The sequence below is a fragment of the Nematolebias whitei genome, chromosome 10 (assembly GCF_014905685.2).
Source record: "Nematolebias whitei isolate Nwh7 chromosome 10, NemWhi1, whole genome shotgun sequence".
In the NCBI taxonomy this organism is placed as follows: Eukaryota; Metazoa; Chordata; class Actinopteri; order Cyprinodontiformes; family Rivulidae; genus Nematolebias; species Nematolebias whitei.
In genome coordinates this window covers 29,775,824-29,797,553 of record NC_056507.1, presented here as the reverse complement: position 1 = coordinate 29,797,553, position 21,730 = coordinate 29,775,824, and the positions used below count along the sequence as shown (strand labels likewise).

The 21,730-nt window shown below is 40.8% G+C and overlaps 2 protein-coding genes across 2 annotated transcripts in view; both read right to left on the bottom strand.

Annotated features, from left to right (window-relative positions):
• Window positions 1-1,589: 1,589 nt before the first annotated feature.
• zmp:0000001167 (protein phosphatase 1 regulatory subunit 12A) lies at window positions 1,590-11,247 on the bottom strand (the record flags this gene model as incomplete). Its single annotated transcript, XM_037683698.1, is given in 8 exon segments — window positions 1,590-1,669; window positions 1,795-1,869; window positions 1,964-2,108; window positions 2,227-2,383; window positions 2,710-2,828; window positions 2,960-3,090; window positions 10,078-10,530; window positions 11,203-11,247. Coding segments are annotated over 8 exon segments (1,205 nt in total), but the record flags the coding sequence as incomplete, so codon positions are not given.
• Window positions 11,248-14,421: 3,174 nt separating this feature from the next.
• pnpla2 (patatin-like phospholipase domain containing 2) overlaps window positions 14,422-21,730 on the bottom strand; it is a 13,623-nt gene continuing 6,314 nt past the window's right edge. The window contains exons 7-9 of the mRNA XM_037682956.1: window positions 19,660-19,792; window positions 19,297-19,419; window positions 14,422-15,395 (exon numbers count right to left, since the gene is read on the bottom strand). Of these exons, the coding sequence (XP_037538884.1) occupies window positions 15,065-15,395; window positions 19,297-19,419; window positions 19,660-19,792 (587 nt within the window). The 3' untranslated portion in view covers window positions 14,422-15,064. The remainder of the gene's footprint in view (window positions 15,396-19,296; window positions 19,420-19,659; window positions 19,793-21,730) is intronic.

Sequence of the window (21,730 nt, the reverse complement as noted above, 5' to 3'; positions counted from 1 at the left end):
ACACATGTTTCAGAGTCTTAAAATAAAAAAATGACTTAAAACATTCACCTGTTAACATTTTTTCCCTCTTAGCTGTGTTTATGAACAGTACAAACTCTGAGTTAAGGGAACAGCTCATCTGTGCAGCTGTACAGTGCAACATCAGTGAACAAAGCTGCACGGTTGCATCATCATGTAAGAAAGACTGTGATAACCAGCATTGTGTTGGTGCTGCAGAAAACAGAGAAGTGTTTCTCTCCGGCTCAGCTCTGCACTTGTTTTCTGCTCATCTCACAACAGAACGCTGAGTTTTGTGTTAACCACAGAAAATTCATTAGTTTAAATAATTTCCCTGAATCTGCTCTGTGGGATGCGCCCGACAGCTATTTATGTCACAAAACGAAGATTAAAACTGTAAAAATGTCCTGATTAGGTCCATGAGGAAAGCCTGAGGATCAAAATATGGATCATAAAGTGGGATCCCACTACCTGAGTGGGCTCAGTCTAATGATGGATCTCATATTAGGTGAACACATTCAGAAAAAGACGTTTTTGTTGCTTTTCTTGGAAAACTATCAAATGGCCTTTTCAGAGTAAAAGAACGGAACGTCCTAAACTGCATTAGGTCCTTTCCACTAACAGTACAGTAAAACTATCTGGTCTTTGACACCTTTCTTGCTGAAAATGACAGATTTTTCCACACATCGGTGATGCCTCCTGCTGGTCCAAGCAGTTTGTCACAAAGGTGGTTCCAGAGAGCTACCTGACCTGGTCGCATTTCTCTCACAAACACCTACTAAAAGGAAGACATCAAGCCTAAAGGCACAAATTACTCTTTATTTTACAACACAAGGCAGAAGTAGTAGCTAGAATAATTATTTTATTTACAGTATAAAGCCACAATGCTTGTTTTAAGATTAAATAGTGGAGTTTCATAATAAAAATACATTTTCTGATAATAAGAAAGTACCAATTTCATCTGCTAGTGACCAGAATCGACCAATTTTAGGCTTAACCTAAAACTGGTTGACTAATCCCAGAAAAATCTGATTTTATTCCCAGTCACTGAATGCATCAAAGCTAAACAGTTGAAGTAAAAGTTTGTTTTCTTTCTTTTTGTCCTGTTAAATGACTGTAAACTCACTAAGCAATAGCAAATCTTCAGTTTGAAAGTTGTGAGTGAAGTGTGAGAGGAGGTGAGACTAAAAGGAAACTGAGTTTACAGAGGCTTGTCTGCACCTCACTTTACAGGGTTGTCGAGTTTCGTTATAGCATCAGCTGCAGTTTAAACTCACCTTTAGCTTCTGAGGTGTGCAAAAAATATACAAGAATAAAAAGGACATTTAATCTGGTTTAGAAATATAAAGTAGCTCTTTTTTTTTATTTTTGTACAAATAGCTGTAGAATAACCTGTGAGATATTTGTCAGTTTTCAGTGGAAAATATGATAAGTGGTTCATTTGTTCAGATCAGCTTCCAGCGATAGACGCAAACATCATCAAATTATGTTTTAAATCATAACTACATGCAGAGAACAGAAGATTAATGATTCCGCTGAGGGAGAGCAGAACGTGTACCCTCACACACACACACACACACACTGGCACTAACCTGCGTGAGCGAACCGATACCATGGAGAGTGGCAGACTGATCTCAATAACAGGAGTCTGTTTCTCTTTCTCGCTGCGTAACTGAAGAGGAATATAAACAGACATAAACACAGAGGAGGGAACGTTCGCTTCTGCAGCGCCATCTGTCACACCAGGTTTATCTAACCAGCTGGTTACAGTCGTGGAGCCCGTAAAGGCACACTCACAGCGTTCTGTTTCTTCTGCAGCTCCTCCAGAGCGTCCACAAGGTTCTCATCAGCAACATCTAAAGGCGTCTGTCCCTACAAGGACATCAGCAGCAACTTATCAGCTGGGACTCGGGACTCCGCTTCAAAACCGTGATTTAATGGCAAGGAAAGGTTGTTTTGCTCTCACCACATTGTTGACTGCAGCCATATCGCACATGTGGTCCGAGAGCAGGGTGCACACCTCCTCCTGCCCCCAGTGAGCTGCTGCGTGCAGCGGCGTCCACCAGTCTATGTCCCTGCTGTCCACATCCACCCCAAGCTGTAACAGTACTCTGAAGGGGACAGTGGAAGCAACAAGAGGAGACAGCTTTTAATAAAAGCGGTTTAGCACCAAACAGGACAAAAGCCAACAGGCTCTCATGACCCAGGTGTGTTCACGCTGATTCTCACTTCAGGACTTCGATGTAACCTTTGGCGGCGGCGACGTGCAGAGCCGTTGCCTTGGTGTTAGGGTGAGGCCTCAGACGGTCCCCACCTTCCTTCATCGCTGTGGCATCCTGGAGCATGATCCTCTCCTCTTCTTTTCGAGCTTTGTCCACATCTATACCTGTGAGGCAAAAAAAAAAAAAAAAAAACTCATTTCAAATAAACAAAACCTAAAAACTTCCTGAACAGGAAATCTGTTCAGTTTATTTAGTTTTATGACATTTCGAGTTGAAAGTCACTTCAGTGTGATCAAAAATCTGCTCTAGTTTCTTATTTCAGTCCAAATTTAGATCAGAAAGTCGAAGACAAGACCCAGAAATGTCAAAATGCTTCATGGCAGTATTGTGGAGTCCTATTTTTGTTTTCATCCATGGCCCTATAAAGAACGAACAAGGCTTCATTTTTGTACATTTCATCTGTAAAAAGAAGCGTCAGTGCTTTCTCCACCTTGTTTCTTGATTTCTGCTCTGAGGAGCCTCTCCATGGCGTCTTCCGTGGCCACATCCAGAGGAAGTTCTCCTTCGCTGTTCACCGCCCCGACGTTAGCACCGTGTTCGACCAGGTATCTTTAAAAAACAGATGCGCAACCAGGAAATATTTCTTAAGTTCATCTCCTAACACTGAACAGAGCTCTGAAACGATAAAAACCAGTGCCATCACCAGGCCGTGGACCACAGCGACAGTGGTCAGCACTCACTTGGTGATCTGGATGAAACCACAGGAGGCTGCAGCGTGCAGAGGAGTCCAGCCCTCGTTGTCCCCTCTGTTGATGTCGCTCCCGTTTTCCACCAGAAACTGAACCATCTCTGCATTTTCATCTATACAGGCCTGAAAGAAGACGGGCAGGAACACCGTGTGTTACTGTACAGCAGAGAAGATCTCTGACTCACTTCACTTTAGTTTACAGTCAATGGCAAAACTCCAGACGTTTCCAAAACCTATTAGTCTCGACTAAAGCACCGGGACTAAAAAACAATGACTACTGTGTCTACTTGGAAGGACTTTTCACTAAGTGGGCCGCTAAAAGCCCTCAAGTACTTTCCAAAACAGTCGTTTCGTGGCATGAGTGGAACAGCGAATCAGTTCAACAGCTTCTCCTGAGGCCAAGTCAAGCAAAGATCTCAACGTGATCCAGCACAGGTCGCAACACAAACCTGTGAGGATCACATGGGATTGTGTTGTTCCTGGATGGTTACAAGTTAAGAAAATAAATAATCTAAAAGACAAAACCTTTCAAGCCTTAAAAGGCTCTAAAACAAGAAAAAAAAAAACTGGTTACTTTAGTAAACAAGTCAATGAAGTGTGATCATTGTCATTTACCGTCTACTCTTTAGAAGAAGATAATCTCAATATATCTGTGAAAACACGGCAGTCAGGTTAGACAAGATTTATGATGTAAGTTGATAATGAGGTTTTCTCTGTGGATCATATTACTGCAGAATGTCCCAGATCATCTTCCTACTGGGATCATCAGGTTTCACAGTTCGTACAGACGTTCACTCAAACGGTGTGTTTTCAAAGATAAGGCTGCTAAACCAAATAACAGACAATGAACACAGATTAAGCACAACACCCTAACAATAATCCTGCCATAATTGCAGAGGATTTATAGTCATTTTTAGTCCACGTGGAGCCGAGCTGCAGCAGTCAGTTAAAAGTTATTTCCAACATATTGCGCACAGTGAAAGTTGGATAAGATTTGAACACAACTGCAGCCGTTTGCTTAAATGTGTTTGTCTCAGAATAACCTAGAATGAAGCAACAAAGATTATTTTAGAAGTAGACTTTGAGATTAAAAGGCAGAAACAAACAGTTTACCTGCTTGAACACGGTTCGCATCCACGAATTACAAACAACGTGTTTTTGTTATTATACATATTTGTCTGAGTTCATTTAGTCTTTGAAAATTTTGCAATGACATATAAAAAATATATATATTTAAATCAAGATTTCTGGACGTGATGATATAAATAAAAGATGATTTGTTTGATTAGTACACTTTTTACTTTATGGTTCTGTTGTGATGGACACAAATTGTATAACTAGCCTTCAGCTACTTTAGCTAGCCTTAAGCTAATATAGTTGGCCTTTTGTTAATTTGTTTAGCCGTTAGCTCATCTTTTACTCTTCAGTTTGTTTATTTAGCAGTCAGCTCAATTTTTAACCTGCAGCTCATTCGTTTAGCCTTTAGCTAGCGTTCAGCTGATCTATCCAGCCTTCAGCGCATCTAGCTAGCTTTCAGCTTTTTCTTTTCAACAGCCACAGCTTCAGCAGATTTCAGTAACCACTCAGCCTTCTCACGTGCACCAGTGAACCTCAGACAACCACCACCCAGCTGATGGTTTGCAGGTTTTTTTTTCTTTTTCCTCTGACTGGACCATTAATCGTCAAAGAAAATCAAATCCTTTCACTTTTTTTTTAAAGCTTCCAACATCTACGACAGAATCTATACCGCCCACACTTCTCTGCAGCGGCCACTCACTGCTGTAGGTCAACGACAACATCTCGACTGATCTGATTCATGGTCTGTGGAGATGTACGGTCGGCAGATTAACGAGGATCTGACTCCATCCTTTGATGTCGCTACAAGAAAAAAAACGGTTGTGTGAGCGAAATAAAAAGAAAAAGGGTTTAAAGTAAGTGCTGGGTTACGACAAGACGATTTAGTGTCAGTCAGCTGCTTTCCTTTTAGAGATGTCTGCTGTACAAAAATACAAACTGCTGGAACGAGCCACGAAGCAAACTCTCAAAGTTTAAGCTTCAGAAAGAGCTTCGTTCTGTTCAACGCGTGCACAATAACATCATAAAGCAGGGCTTTAAATATATAGGCTTTTATTTTAAATGTATTTTTAATGCTATTGGATCGGATGCACCTTTGGCTGCCATAAAACTGAAAAAAAAAAAGGTCAACATTTGCAACATAACCAGTAGTTGAGACTTTTTTTTTTTTGGCTGATCACTGGAGATCTGACCGCACAGGAAGTTCCCTCACTTATAAAAAGAAGAAGCATTTTTTACTCCAGAGGGGTCAGTTAAAGAAAAACAGAACAACATCAAAACTATCTGCGATGTGAAGCTTGGACTTCCATCTTCAATATGTCGACAGGCAATGACACAAACTAGCAACACAAAAACTACTGAAAACACAAACTGGAACTTAAGTCGCAAAGAACAGATGAAAGTTTTACAAGTGTCAAATGTGTTGAAAACACTTATTTTGACTTTTCTTGGTACCAAATATAAAGATTAAAGCCACAGTAGTTGTTAAAATATTTGATTTGTCATTGTTTTTTTTGTACGTGCATCTTCCATCCATCATTTTTATCTCCCTTTTCCTTTCTGGGTGACTGTGCGAGAGGCGGGGGACGCACTGGACATGTCTCCAGTCCATCACAGGGACACAGAGACAAACTACTTCAGACCGTCTCGGTGCACAACGGATATCGAGTGGGTAAAATAATTCCTGTCAACAGAGTCGGAGGAGAACGATGGAATCAGAGCCCACGGGTCGAAAGAGCAATGGGTTTTTGTCTTCTTTTAAAAAGAAACGGCAACTGGAAGCTGTAAGGATGAGGGCTGATGAAAGTGGAGTCATTTTGGGGGGAGGAAATCGAGCGGTGGAGAGCGTTAAAGAAAAGTTGGGGCTAAGATCACCAACGATGAATTGTCTAATGTAGTTGTAAACAAAGGCGAGGAGTATTTGCCGTTTTCTAACTCAGTTTGAAGAAAAACTCTTTCCAGTTTGAGACTTTACCCTCCAAACAACCACTTCATGATGGAGATTGTGTCAGAAGCATAAATATTCAAATCAAAAGCAGAAAAATGGCGTATTTTGACAGCTGCTTGGGCTTTACGAGATCACAGAGGCCATTGTAATTCCTCTGGAGCAGGACGTGGACGTCCGCAACAAGTTTCGAAGCAATCCATCAAACCAAAGTCTAAACATTTCACTGTAAACCACAAATATAAACTTAGCGGTGGCCGGAGAGGAGCAGAGGGACCAGCTAACATGAGTGATCCTCCTCGGAGGACATTTCTGGGCTTAAAACCCAACTGAGAGAATGTTTTTATCTTCATACCAGCTTTAACTAAAACAGCAAACAATCAATGTTACTAAAATACAATCATACTCCATTCAGTTCTCTGTAAACCCATGTACTTTAGAGGTCCATCTTCAGGAAACATCTCCTTTCACTGCTTCACTGAAGATCTCCAGGTGTGTCTGTCTATCCCAGCAAACGTCCAGATGCATGCTCAATCATCCACGTAAATAAATACAAAAAAAAAAACGTTAAGTCGGATTCTTCCTGGTTGAAACGTTTCATCTTTCATCCAAAACACTTCTTCAGTCTGAGGCCATGCCACAAACTCAGTCCTATAAATAGCACCTTCTCAAAGTGGATCAGCCAGTTAGCTGGAGACATCCAGTACTGCATTAACTCCTCTGCTGCTAAACTGGCCCAGAGACAGACATGGAGAGAGAAAAACCTTTTCAACTTGAACAAAGTATAAAACACTGTATTAAAACCATTTATTCTTGCTGGTTTCAACAGTGCTTTTAGTTCATTTTGATTCTTTTTGTCGCTCTGCCAGAAACCTTGGTGTGATTTTTAACTCTGCCTTCAAATGTGAGAAATAGATCAACTCAGTTGGATAAACAAGCCCCGCCCCCAAACTATGTCTCCTCAGCTCAGAGCATCAGTTTTAAATTTACAATAAAAACCCATTTAGTTCAACTGGTTTTAGTTGGTTCAGCAGAACGTCTATTGGTTTTAATCTGCAAATTTAGTTTATCTTAACCCTCAAAATGTGTTAAGGAGAAAATTAATCAGGCAAACATTTATTATTCATATTTTTATTTTTAAAACATGACCGATCCTGACAAATCCTAAAAATCTTTCAAAATCCTTTCATTTTTGTCCAAACCGTTTCAACTGCTTCTGTAGCCTCTCGGCCACTTCACTGTTCCTAATGTGAGCAAAGACTGGCCCACTGACCCAATCAAAATCTTACTTCTAACCTACAAAGCTCTCAACAACCTAGCTCCGTCTTATAGTCGAGATCTTATTGTTCCATATTTTCCTAACAGAGCACTTCGCTCTCAGACTGCAGGTTTACTTGTGGTTCCTAGAGTTTCCAAAAGCAGAATGGGAGGCAGATCTTTCAGTTATCAGGCTCCTCTCTTGTGGAACCAACTTCCAGTTTCTGTCTGTGAGGCTGACACATTGTCCAGTTTTAAGACTTTCCTTTTTTAAAAAAAAAAATAAATCCTATAGTTAGGGTTGGCTTGTTATGCTGTCTTAAGATAAGAGTACTAAAGGACAAATTGACTACGTTTCTTAAAATGAATTGCTAAAACTGAATAGTTCTTATTTGATACTATTTCTATATTAACATGTGATTCTTGACCTGCCATTGTGTATCTGTTCCTCTCAAACCCAGCTGGTCGAAGCAGATGGACGCTTGTCCTGATCCTGGTTCTGCTAAAGGTTTCTTCCTCACGAGGGAGTTTTTTCTTTCCACTGTCGCCTTCATGCTCAAGATGAGGCTGTGATGGAGTTAAATTCAAAGCAGTCTGCTCCTCAAATAAATAATGTTAAATTATTATTTTTATACATGAATGTTTCTGTTAACTTTATTTTACATATGAATATTTATGTTCAGTGTCCTGAGATGACTTCTGTTGTGACTTGGTGCTACATAAATAAACTGAATTAAGTTTTTGATCCTGTATTTATCATATAATGAAATAAAGCATTGATTTCAGTTATGAGTTATTCTCAAAAATTCCATGTGGGCATCCTAAGAAGGAAAAATGCCAATGTTTCCAAACATTGCCATAAAAAATAATCTGTCAATTTAAGAAAAAAAAACTGAAATGAGGAGTTTTGTTGTGAGATTCTGAAAGAGCTACTGGTAATACAAATTTTTAATATAATCTAATTTGATACACAGCATATACTGTATATATTTGGTTGAGTTAGTTTGAAAAATTGACTAATATACGGTGGACAAAAAGATTAATAGTATTTTTGAGCAGTTATGCAAGGCAGTTAATTTGCCCCCCACAGAAACAAATACTGTACTGTCATAAAGTTAAAGGACAAATTAACTTCAGTTGTTTAATGTGGTATTTTACTCTATTTGAACGTTGCGCTTGTACTCAAGAGTAGAGCCACTGCTCCTCCACGCCGAGAGGAGCCAGTTGAGGTGGTTCGGGCATCTGGGCACCCCTGGACACCTCCCTAGGGAGGTTTTCCGTGCATGTCCAACTGGGAGGAGGCCCGGGGAAGACCAAGGACAGACTCAAGAGACCATGTTTCTTGGCTGGCCTAAGAACGTTTTGAAAAGGTGAAGACAGAGTTGTGTGAGCCTCCCTGCTCAAGATGCTAGCTAAATGTGCTAATGAAGTAGAACTATGATTTAGATCAATAGATCAATCAAAACTGGCCTCGTCAACTGGTCGGCTTGTCCGTGTGACGTTACAGCATCAAGTGTCTGCTCTGGACTCATTCGTTCGCTGTTAAGCCCCCAAAAGCTGCTTTGCTTTTGGGCTAAATTGTCTAATCACAAAGCTTCAATGAGACTCTCCAATCTGAGATGATGACTCAGACTGCAGCAGGGCGGTGAAAAAGTGTTACTGTAAAACAGGAAGGGTTGCAGTAAACTCCACAACTGGACGAGACAGAAGCTACAGAGCCGAGGGGGAGCCGTCCCAAGAGCTGCTCCGAGCCCAATGAATGAACAGAGGGCACTTCTCGCACCCCCTCCCAGCGTGCTGTGGAGGTACACACAGAACCTCCACGCAGACCCTTTTCCTGGGTCGTCAAGTGACTCATTGTGGGAAATCGCCTTCGACAACGGCAGCTTGTGCTGTTCGAGGAATGTTTTCCATTTCTTCATCCGCAGAAGCTCCAAGTCTCGTCCACGGGGAGCTGGCAAAAAACAGAGGAAGGAGAAAGGGAACGAGGGCAGGAGGAAGAGGAGGAGGGTGTTGTGGAGAAAGCCTTTAGATGGAGAGGACGGAAAGTTTGGAGTGCGGGCCTATATTTAAATCACGTTGCCACGCAACTGATGAGTAACAGAGGAGAGAGGGATGGAGCCCACACTGGGTCAACCAGCACCACGACACTATCTGAACGGCTGCGAAGGACGACTGAAAAGATGATGTACTCGTTGTAAATCCATCAAGACTTGCCTGTCCTCAGTGTAATGCGACGGCAGCGTGTTTGACACCCCGTGTCATAAACTGGAGGAAATGCTGCATCACTGAGGGGCTGTGTGACAGTGATGCTGTCCAGACTCAGTTATGACTGGAGGAGGACAAGTACTAAAACCTGCTCTGCAGTGCAGCCTGAAATACCATCTGCCCACTGGAAAACAACAAAAAAACCTAAGTTAAATCAAGAATTATTCCACAAACTGAAACTTGTTGTCCACACGATTAAATATATTTCTGAGACTCCATTAGGGAGTGTCTATCAAAATCCTGCCAGTTCTGAAAAGTATAAAAGATGATTCCCATGACTCTGATTTTTTGCCTAAAAAAGAAGCTCGAGGAAAAAAGAAAGAGTCAAACAGGCTAAAATGAACTAAAAGTATCCGTGTACACAGGCCAAGAATAAATCTAGATAATGGATGTCGTTTAATGCGACGCAGATGTTGGTTCACAAGTCGCTCATCTGACCGGAGGAGCCGGATCAGCTCAGGACACCAACGGCTCAGCGCGGCCGGCACAACAGCGACAGTCGGCGGCTACTCTCCCGGCGGGTCACCGCCACAAGGAAAACAGACAAACCGGGTTAAACCGCCGACCTGGTGAAGCGCCGTCAGTCCGTCGATGTTGGCGTGGTTGATGTCCGCTCCCTGCCGGAGCAGCGCTGCCACCTCCTCTCGGTCTCCGGCGGAGCAAGCGGCCATAAACACCGCTCCTTGGGCGAATCTTACTTTGGCCCGCCGCGTCCCCGAGCCGCCGGAAGAGGAAGAGCTGGTCTGCCGGGCCTCCGGCGCCGTCCGGTTCGTCTCGGAGCCCAGCCAACGCTGGAGCTGGTCCCGCCGTCGCTGTTTGGCAGCTTCCGACCGGGAATGGTCAGTGGCCGCCATGTTCCCTGGTCTGTCCCGGGACAGATTCAGCTCATTATACGAGAAGAGTGTCGGAGTGAGTGCGGTCTGCCTGCGGACTGAGCCTCCCCTGAGCTGCGCCACCTGGTGGACGGACGTGGAGGCGAACCCTCGAACTTTACTGCCAACTTTTCCGAGCGGCGTGCGCTGCCTTCAAGGACGGCTCGGAATTGTATGTTTTCACTGAAGGAACGTTCTGTACTTGCAACAAGATGTTGAAAAACTTGTTTTGTTTGTTTGTTACTTGGTGTCTTTATAAACTTATTTAACTTAAAGACAGCTACAAGAGTAGATCTTATACTGCCTACAACACAAATCTAAAGATCAGAAGTCTGTTTCGGTGCTTTAAATCCTGGAATCCCAACTCAGTGCAAATCATAAAATCCATTTTTTTCTCCCACTCAACCTTTATTTATACAGGGTAGTCTCATTGAGTCACAAGGACTCATTTTCAAGAGACCTGTTTTAAATAGTACTGACAACAATAAACAACAATAAAATGGAATTAAAATAAAAAGTAATGTTATTAAACAATAAAATCAAGGTACCTCATAAAACAAGGTAAACTACTAAAAACAAGAACATATTTGCTTTGGTGTTTCTAATGACCTTATCAATTGTTTAAAATCCCTTAAAGAAATCAAAGTGTACAACTTCAGGATAAGATAGGAGGAAGGACTGCTGGTACCAACTTTCTGTTTGAAAACAACATCCCTTTGGCTTTATCAGCATTTAGTACTAATTTGAGATGGAACAAATCTGACTGAATGATGTTAAATGCAAACTGTAGAAACTGGAAAACCTTGGCAACTGTTTTACCTCGACAATAAACTGTATCTTCGGCATAGAGATGTAAGGAGGCATCAGGAATGTTTTGACCTACATTACTTACTGTATATAAATTGTAAAGAGAGTGTGTCCTAAAACTGAGCCTTGCTGCACACCCTTATTAACAGTTAAATATTGTGTTGTACACATTGCCTTCAACCTGAGATAATTTGAAAACCATTCGATAGTGTGATCTGAGAAATCAATATCTGAGAGCTTATGGCATAAGATGCCATGATCTAGTATCAAAAGCTGCAGACAGGTCTAAGTAAAGGGTAGCACCAATCCTTGGAATCCAGTGCTGCAACAATATAATTAAAAACCTTCAGCGAAGCAGTCATTGTGCTATGTTGTTTCCTGAAGCCAGATTGGTGGGAAGATAAAATGTTAAAATAATTCAAATACTTCTTGACTTGAGTATTCACCAGTTTTTCTAAATCCTTAGCTAGAATACAGAGTTTGGGAATTGGTTGATAATTGTCCAGTATAGTGGGGTCTCCTCTCTTCAATAATGGTAGAGCAAAAACTGTTTTTCAAGCATTTGGAACGGTATTTTGTTGTATGGATGGATGAAGGCTGGCCTAACGTTACCTGCACACTTTGCAGTGATTCATTGAACCAACTCCCCTCTCACCATTAGTTACTTTCAAAGTAACAAACAAATCAAAAAGCCGCAACATGAATGTAACTTGTAATGCAACGCGTTATAGAAATGTAGTGTTGTAGAAAGTACAGATACTTGATGTAAAATGTAGTGAAGTAAAAGTATAAAGTACCCACATTTAACTCTACTTAAGTAAAGTACAGATACACGAAAAATGTACTTAAGTACAGTAACGAAGTATTTGTACTTAGTTACATCCCACCACTGCACTTGTGGTACATGAGGTGGAATAAAATTGTGTACCCAATGTACACACCCCACCCCAAAATAGCAAAATTAAAAAGTATTAAAAAAAAACAGTATACAAGGATCTAAGATATACGCCAAACACTAACAATGTAAAATAATAAGGTACATTAAACAGTATATTAAACAGCAGCCTGAACATGAGTCTGTAGTGAGCGGATGGCTATTAATACAGCAGCTTAAAGACAAGAAATCAGTTATTCTGTTACAGTATTCTTAACAGTTTGTAATTGTATTACAATTATTATGAAATGTATTACAATTACAATTTGTAATTGTAATACTTATTCAGTTATTTTGAACTACATCAAATGATGCAATTTGAACGAGTTCACTCCAGCAGTTTTCCAGGTATATTGAATGTAATTCTGAAATGTGGTACGCACTCAAGAGTACACAAAACACTTGGCTGAATCCACTGCAAACCACATGCGTAGAATCCCGAGTTATGTGCCTAACCCACATTAGGCTGACCGTAGTCTGTGTAAGAAAACAAATATGGTGGAATTGGACAAGTGTAGGATCTCAGAGAAGACATTTAGGTGGAAATACAACAGAGATTCCTCTGCTAAACGCAGAAAAGAAAAGATAAATAAGACAACTATTTATCGAGGACCAGCTCAGCATTCAAAGTGAAACTTCTGCTTCCTATTTTCAGTCTCTCCGGCTCTTTTCGTAAGTAAACAAGCACACCAATTAGTTAGCATATGGACACAAAGTTTGCTTAAAAATTTAAGGGTTCATTAACCATCCATATGAGGAAAATACTGTGCAGATTTGTTTATTACTTCATCAAATTATCAGTCTGGTCGTCATTACTTTGCAGTGAGAACTTGTAATTATTCAGAATTAATGGTCACCAATACAATTTTAAGGTGCAGTATTACTACAGTTTAACACTTTCAATCATTCCAATAATGGTCAGTCTGGTCATCTGCACAGTTTCTTTTTTGTGGAAAGACGTTTTGCCCTCTATCTGGAGGGCGTCATCAGTCTGAGGAGTCCCAAATAAACTGTTTCCCCACCAAGCAGTACATTCCTTTGGTGGACCAATCAGTTTGCTGGCGATAAGGTGGTTTCTGGGGGCTGCATTGTCTCCTGTCGACTCCTCCCAGGCAGGCAGCCACAGCCAAAGTGGTTCAAGACATCAAAGTTCATGCTCAATCATCCAGGTACAAAATCCAATAATGGTCAGTCTGGTCATCTGGACAGTTTATTTTTTGTTGAAAGTACGTTTCGCCCTCCACCTAGAGGGCCTCATCAGTCTGAGGTGTCCAAAGTGGTTCAAGACATCAAAGTTCATGCTCAATCATCCAGGTACAAAATCCAATAACGGTCAGTCAGGCCATCTGGACAGTTTACTTTTTGTGGAAAGACGTTTCGTCCTCAATTCAGAGGGCTTTATCAGTCTGAGGACTCCTCGGGCTGATGAACAGCACATTTTTTTTTTTTCATTTAGCCTTTATTTATCCAGGTTAGTCTCAATGAGCCACGAGAACTCATTTTCAAGAGAGACCTGTTTAGGGAGCACATGGTGGGGGTTAAGGGCCTTGCTCATGGGCCCAGAGTGGGGCGAATGAGGGTGGGGGCAAGTGTGGGTGTTTCACCTACCCCACACACAATTTTGATGTTGTCGGGGCCGGGGCGTGAACCGGCAATCTTCGGATCACAAGCCCACCTCTCTAACCTCTGCGCCACCACTCCCCCGACATTAACATTAACATGTTTTCCTGAAAATCAACAGTTTTTCTGAACAGAAAAACTTACACATGTACTAAGGTATCGAAATTTAAGGCTGTGAAAACAGATAAATTATATATGAGCTTACAAATACACAAGCATTTACATGAAATAACATCTTAACAACTGTTTTCCCCTTCACAATAATACTTCTGCTTCAGGAATGTGCTTTAAAGCCACAAATATCTAGCGTTGAAATCTAAATTTATGGTTACAGAGGTCAGAGGACGTGTTTTTCCAAAATCAGTTACTGTATGCACAAAACTGAAACAGCTGTTCGCGAGCATTGTAGAAGTTGTGTTTAGATTATTTTAGTCTAAATAAAAAAGAAAACAACTAAAGAACAAACTACAATCATAATAAATATATATACCAGGAGCTCAAACTTCCTAACAAGCCTAAAAAGGCACACCTTTAATGTGAGGGTTTAACGTCTGCTTTACAGTCACTCTAAGAATCTGCAGGAAATACTTACGATTTTTGTGGTTAGGTGTACTGTTTTTACTGTTATTGGTGAACAAATATGTTTATTAAACTAATCAAGGCGACAAAAGCCGTAATTATCTTGACCACAGCAGTTTATTTCAGCAGACAGTACAAGATAAGCATTTAAAGAGCTAGGTTATTACAGGAGACAAAGTGCAAATTCACACAAACACATTCAGATCAAACTGATTCTCTGATTAGTCAAAAATCACATGTAAAATATCAATTACATTTAAAACATTTTTTACACAGCAATTCAAAACATAACTAAATTCAGGATGAGTTATTATTTACTTGGAAATAATGATGATAATACTTCATGGTAAAACAGTGGTTCAGATACTTGCATTGACACGCACACAGAAACTTAAAAATATATATTATACATTTCCTGTAGTGCATTAACACTTGCATTTTAAAAATGGAGGAGAAATTTGTAACAGATTAACTCCATTGTTTTCTGTTTTGTTCTGTTTCCTGTGAGCCAGAAGTAGCTTAAGGCAGGAAAACGCTTCTTGACTATCGGTTTGACTGCGTTCCATTAACAACATAAACATTCGCCCTTTTTTGACTGTGCTGACTCAAGCCTATGTTGTAAGTGTGCTTGCATAGATGTGCCCCAGACTGATTGATTGTCAGAGTCAGGTGTTGGCCCAAAAGTATGACATAAAACAGACCCTACAATTTGATCTCTGGATCTAGAATGCTTGCAGAAGCCTACCAGCAGCTCTTAGATCGACTCAGAGGTTTAGCCGGTTTTCCATCTAGTGGGACGTTAAAACAATCATTGCGCACTGTGAAGTCTTGCTGAAAGTAGCCGAACGGACGGCTGCTGTCAGGCGACGTCAATCCAGTTTTGAAGGAGCCTCGCAGGTCCATGTTGATACAGAGAACTCCAGACAGCAGCTGCCTCTTGTACTGGTCAAGACGCACAAAGACATCCTGGACCGAGGAGCTGCTCCCGTTCATCCAGGTGGGAAACAGGCTGGTGGAGCTGGATCTGGATGGGAGGGACCTGTAGTGACGCAGCTCCAGCTGGCAGAACAACCTGTCAGGAGATGTTAGCAACATACAACAGATTGAATGAGGAATTGATTGTATTGTTAAAATGTCTAGTCACAGAAAGGCAAAGGCACACAGTGTTTTTCTAGTGTCTGTGTGTTTGTAAGTTCCCAAAATACCTCATAAACAACTGGACAAATTATAATGAAACCTGTAGAAAGTCATGGTTGGGTGCTATGAATGGCTTATTCCAATGCAAGACGGCTACCACAGGTAACTAACACCAGCCAACACAAACTAACGGTCAATTTTACTGATACTGAGCTGAAATTTAATGTAGTAGTTGTTAAGAGTTAATCAAAACCCATACTCTGAGAATAAGATCCCACTCAAAGGTGGTGGATGATCTGCGTGTCTTTATGAATACTATAATACCGTATTAGGTATTTAATAAATAGTGGTTAAAATGTCCTGATGCATGCTCAATAATCCAGGTAGAAAAATCCAAAAAAGTTCAATCTGGTCCTCTGGACATTAAAAAAAAAAACAAAAAACAAAACAAAGCAAAAAAAATGTAGAAACGTTTCGTTTCGTCGTTTTCGTCTCTCAAGTGGTTAACATGCGTCTCTATGAATATAATGTACCAAAACATGATGCACAAATATTGTAGGAGGTGCAGTAATTTCCAGAAACTGCTAATCCTTTCTGTTATTATATAAATGTAAACATATTTACCATGATTCACTGGTATATACTGTAAATACGCAAATATTTAACACACACACACGCACGCACGCACGCACGCACGCACACACACACACACACACACACATATATATGTATTTGTGTGTGTATGTATATGTATATATACCCATTATCCCTCCTCTGGACATGTCCAAACCATCTCAGTCTGGCCTCTCTAACTTTATCTCCCAGTTGTTCAACCTGTGCTGTACCTCTGATGATCTCATTCCTAATCTTATCCAGCCTTGTCACTCCTAAGGAGAACCTCAACATCTTCATTACTACCACTTCCAGTTGTCTTCTGTCTTTTTGTCCATGTCTCTGTCTCCAGGCCATACAACATAGCTGGCCTCACCACTGTTTGTAAACTTTTCCTTTGACCTTTGCTGACACTCTTCTGTCACAGATCACTCCTGAAACTTTTCTCCATCCACTCCATCTTGCCTGAACTCTTTTTTTCACTTCTTTACTGCACTCCCCATTTTCCTGGACAGTGGACCCCAAATACTTGAAGTTCTGCACCTTTGTGACCTCCTCACTGTTCCACCGGCCTCCCTCTCATTCACACACATGTACTCTGTCTTACTACAACTGACTTTCATTCCTCTTCTTTCAAGTGCATACCTCCACCTCTCAGAGTTCTCTTCCACCTGTTCCCTGTTCTCACCACAGAACACAATGTCATCTGCAAGCATCATAGTTCACGAGGATTCCTGCCTGACCTCATCTGTTAGTCAGTCCATCACAGAGCAAACAAGAAGGGGCTCAGAGCCGATCCTTGATGCACTCCCACCTCCACCTTGAAGCTATCGGTCACTCCTACAGCACATCTCACCACTGTTCTGCTGTCCTCATACATGTCTTGTACCAGTCTAACATACTTATCTGCCACTCCAGATTTCCTCATGCAATACCACACCTCCTCCCTCGGCACCTTGTCATATGATTTTTCTAAATCCACAAAGACACAATGGAGTTCTTTCTGACCCTCTCTGTACTTCTCCATCAGCATCCTCAAAGCAAAGATGTCATCTGTGGTGCTCTTTCTTGGCATGAAACTATACTGCTGCTCACAGATAGTCACCTCTCGTCTTTTAAGTCTTGCTTCCACAACTCTCTCCCAGATCTTCATCGTGTGGCTCTTCAACTTAATTCCCCTGTAGTTGTTACAACTCTATACATCACTCTTGTTCTTAAAAATGGGCACCAGCACACTTCTTCTCCATTCCTCAGGAATTTTCTCATCCTCAAATATGCCATTGAAAATTTGAGTCAAAAACCTCACTGCCATCTCTCCAAGACATTGCCAAACCTCCACTGGTATGTCATCAGGTCCTACTGCATTCCCCTTCTTCATTCTTTTGAGAGCTTTCTGGACTTCACCCTCACTAATCTTTCCCACTTCCTGGTCCACAGTTTCTATGACCTCTACTCTTCTTTCTCTTTCATTCTCTTCATTCATTAGCTCCTCAAAGTACTCCTTCCATCTTCCTGTCACACTCTCCTCACTTGTTAGAACATTACCATTCCTATCTTTAATAAGCATAACCTGCTGCACATCCTTTCCAGCCTGATCTTTCTGTCTTGCCAATCAGTACAAGACCTCCTCTCCCTCTTTAGTGTCCAGCCTCCCATACAACTCATCATACGCCCTCTGCTTTGCCTTAGCTACTTCCCTCTTTGCTCTATGTCCCATCTCTTTATATTCCTGTCTCCTCTCTTCAGTGCTCTCACTGTCATATTTCTTCTTGGCTAATCTCTTTCTTTGAATGGTGTCCTGCACTTCACTATTCCACCACCAGGTTTCTTTATCATCCATTCTCTGTCCAGAAGACACACCAAGTACCTTCCGGTCTCTCTAATTACTGTAGTAGCACAGTCATCTGGAAGTTCTTTCTTACCACGCAGAGCCTTTAACAGCTCATCTCTGAATTTCTCACAACATTCTTTCTTCTTCAGCTTCCACCATTTGGTCTTCTCTGATTTGACTCTTTTTCTCTTCTTTACAACAACAGTCATTCTACACACATGAGTGTGGGGTGGGGGGATGAGAGACATTTTGGGGATAAAGTGTGCTGCCCAGAGACACCACGAGGTATGCAGTGACCGGGGATTGAACCTGGGACTTTTGGGTCCCGAGCCGGCTGCCCTGCCTTTATATTATTTGAAATATATATATATATATATATATAAAAGATGTAAAGGATTCAAGGTTCTTTGTTGTCATTCACATCGCAAGCGGCACATGATAGCGAGTAAAAACAGTAAAAATATTTGTCAATTTGCTTTGTACTGGGAAGCAGGTAGTATAAAGGGGATTTTCATATGATTTCATATGGCTTCTGATGAAGCCTTCCGAATCGAAGGCGAAACGTTTCAGCACAAAAAAAGAAACTGTCCAGATGACCTGATTGAAAAATGTTGGATTGTATACCTGGATTATTGAGCATGGACTTTGTTGATTTTCATATATTTTTTCTAAAATAAATAGCAGAAGATGACACTTCCAGAGCAGCACGGTGACGCAACTGGTAGAGCTGCTGCCTCTCAGCGCGCAGGTTACCCTGGTTCAAATCCCAGCCCGAGGGCCTTTCTGGGTGGAGTCTGCATGTTCTCTCTGTGCATTCATGGGTTTTCTCCGGGTACTCTGGTTTCCTCCCACAGATAAAAAACATGCATGTTACTCTGACTGGTAACCCTAAATTGTCCCTAGGTGTGAGTGAGAGAATGAATGGTTGTTTGTTTCGTGTGTCCCTGTGATGGACTGGAGACCTGTCCCCCGCCTCTTGCACAGTAATAGTTGGACATGAGCGCCAGTGACCCCCGTAACCCGAAAAGGAAGAAGGGAGTAAAAGATAATGGATGGATGGATGGATGGACACTTCCAGAGTTTTGAATTTGAGTGAGGCAATATGTTTATATTAAAGGTCAGCTGGGACAAAAACAAAGCTAAAAACATGACTTTCATTTGTTGTCCAACTCTAAAAATTATACCTAATTAGCAATAGTTACATTTATTAACGTGAAGATAATAAAGTACTGGTTATTGTGTGTTTTATCACCCTCTACTGGCTATATAGGTTATCACTGCTGACAGTTTGTACTGTTAACAGGGGTACACAAACATGTCAAGACCTGTCTTATTTTAAGGTTATGTGCCATTATGCAACTGTAACTGTAGTTCTGACTGTATAAACAATTACCTGGCAGAAACGTGCTGGCAGAAGCTTCTGGAGGCCTGACGAAGGATACACTGGAGGATTTTCAATATTTGCTCTCGAATCCACCCCACATCTTCCTGCACATCTGGCAGCCACTCCAGAAGCCTGCACATGGAACGCATCATTATCAGACAACAAACATAGTAGGTATCCCAAATGAAAGCAATGAAGTACAACAGCAGAACAGCCATTTATGACCAAATATGTATTAGAAGAAAAAAATATAGTTTTTAGATTTAACTATGCATTAAACTCTCTAAACATCACTTTGGTGAGCTAAAGATAAAAGGCTAAATCATGTTGAAGGATCCAACACTGAGGAGGTGCAAATAATTCACACAGCACCTGAGAGTCAAGGACATGGCAGACTCCAGAGGGAGCGTGTAGGGCAGCATCATGGCTGACGCCATCCTGACAGGAAGCAGGTTGCCTAGCGACTGCACCAGGCTCCGCCTCTCCATGCAGGCCTCAATGAGAGCTGCAGAGGGAGATAAAAACATCATTACCCACCTTTCCTCCCAAGATGTTTATACACTTTAGACAAGTGATACAATCTTTAGTTTATGCTCTTTCACAATAAAAACACATGTTCAGACAATAATGCTGTTAAAATGCAAAGACAGTTATTTCTTCACTGATCTTTGCATGAAAAAGAAAGTATAACGTCTCCTACAAACAAAAAACCATGGATCATTTTTAGTGTTATACTGTCATAGTTTATACGTCATATTTCTGGCCGTGCTGAAAATAACGCCATTGGAGTTTTAAATCTATTGATCCTACAGTAAAAGCAGCTCCTGGTGTTTGGTTTATAACTCGACTTAAACCGTCACGTTCATTTCTGACAAGACTTCATCACTTTGTCAAACAGTTAGGTCTGCACAAAATAAGCTGGTAAATACTTTAATAAAAGAAGTTCACTCACTTGTTTTCCTGAACAACCTACACAGCAGAACATCTATATCTGCTTAAAATCCTAAATATTACACGCAAGAAGAGCGAAGGAACTCTGACTGAGACCTGTTAAGGCCGGGACAGTTTCTGCAGCTGACCTGAGGACTCCAACAATAAAAATGTGATAAATGGACTGTTTCCACCAGCAGAGGTCAAATGCTTTGATCATTTGAGAAATAGGAACCTAAAACCAGAAAATCAAAGCTAGCAGTTTTAGTTCTTTTTATAACCATTTTGCACTTAAATAAAAAGAAACTAACATCTTTTGCTCCTGCTGCACAAAAGTAGGTCTACAGTGAGGTGCAAAAATCTTAAGCCTCCAATCATTTCTGTTTTCTTCCACTCCTAAAAAGCCAAACTACTTTGTAATCTTTTGAACGATGTCATAATTGCTCGTTTTTTATGAGCTTTAACGGTCTTTCCATGTTTTCTATGAACTTTTTCGTTGTAATTAGTTTTAAGATCAGTTCAGGACATGACCATTTTCAAAAGTCTGCTTTTCTATGTTAAACCACTGAACCTATAAAACACAGAACTATTTAAAAAGGCTGTTTAAAATTCAAGTAATTAACTAGTGTTGTGTTGACAAATAATAAAAAACTTTTTGAAGAACTAATGTTAAAATTGATATTCAGGCATTTTGTATCAAACAGAATGTCACAAAGACACAACTTGTTGAAGTTTCTTTAAATGAAATTCTGAAAATTGCCGAAGATAACACAATTTTATACACATAACAGTATTTTATTATAAACAAGAGATTCTCCAGGAACTATTAGTTGATGGCTTTAACAAATGTCAGCATCTGTCATGTGGTGGTGTGTCTCAAACTGGAAGGACAAACAAACTAGTATTTGACTGTCTCCAGCAGACATAAAAACCAGCAGGGTTTTGCTGATTTTGTGTCAACAAAACCCCGAGGCAGAACCTGCCAAATGCTCATGACCGCTTCAGTTAATCAATCAACTGTACGCAGAGTTTTTATGCACGACTGTCACAAATCAAAGTGCCTTAACAACCAACCAACATATAAAAATACTCTATATAAGAACTGGATTAAAAGTGGGCAAAATACATAAAAAACTAGAGAAATTGTGACTTTGCAGCAAAACACAAGACTTTTTCACGGCGGTGCAACTAGACCAGGGGTCTGCAACTTTTACGATCAAAAGAGCCTTTTCTGCCTCTTTGATCACTAAATTAAACGTATCCAGAGACACAAAACCTGTTACAACCGTGATCCTCAACTGGTGGCCCGCGAACCACTTTAAGTTTGATGGAGGGCACTTTTCTGGCCAGTGGGGGTGACATTATAAAGCTGAAAATATCAAATGATTTTTAAGATATTTTTACATTTAAATTAAAAAAAAAAGTAAAATAGAGCATTCTTGTAAAGAAGGAATATATATATATATATAAATTTTTGCCCAAAGTAGATCGGAAGAGCGATTAGGCATGTGTG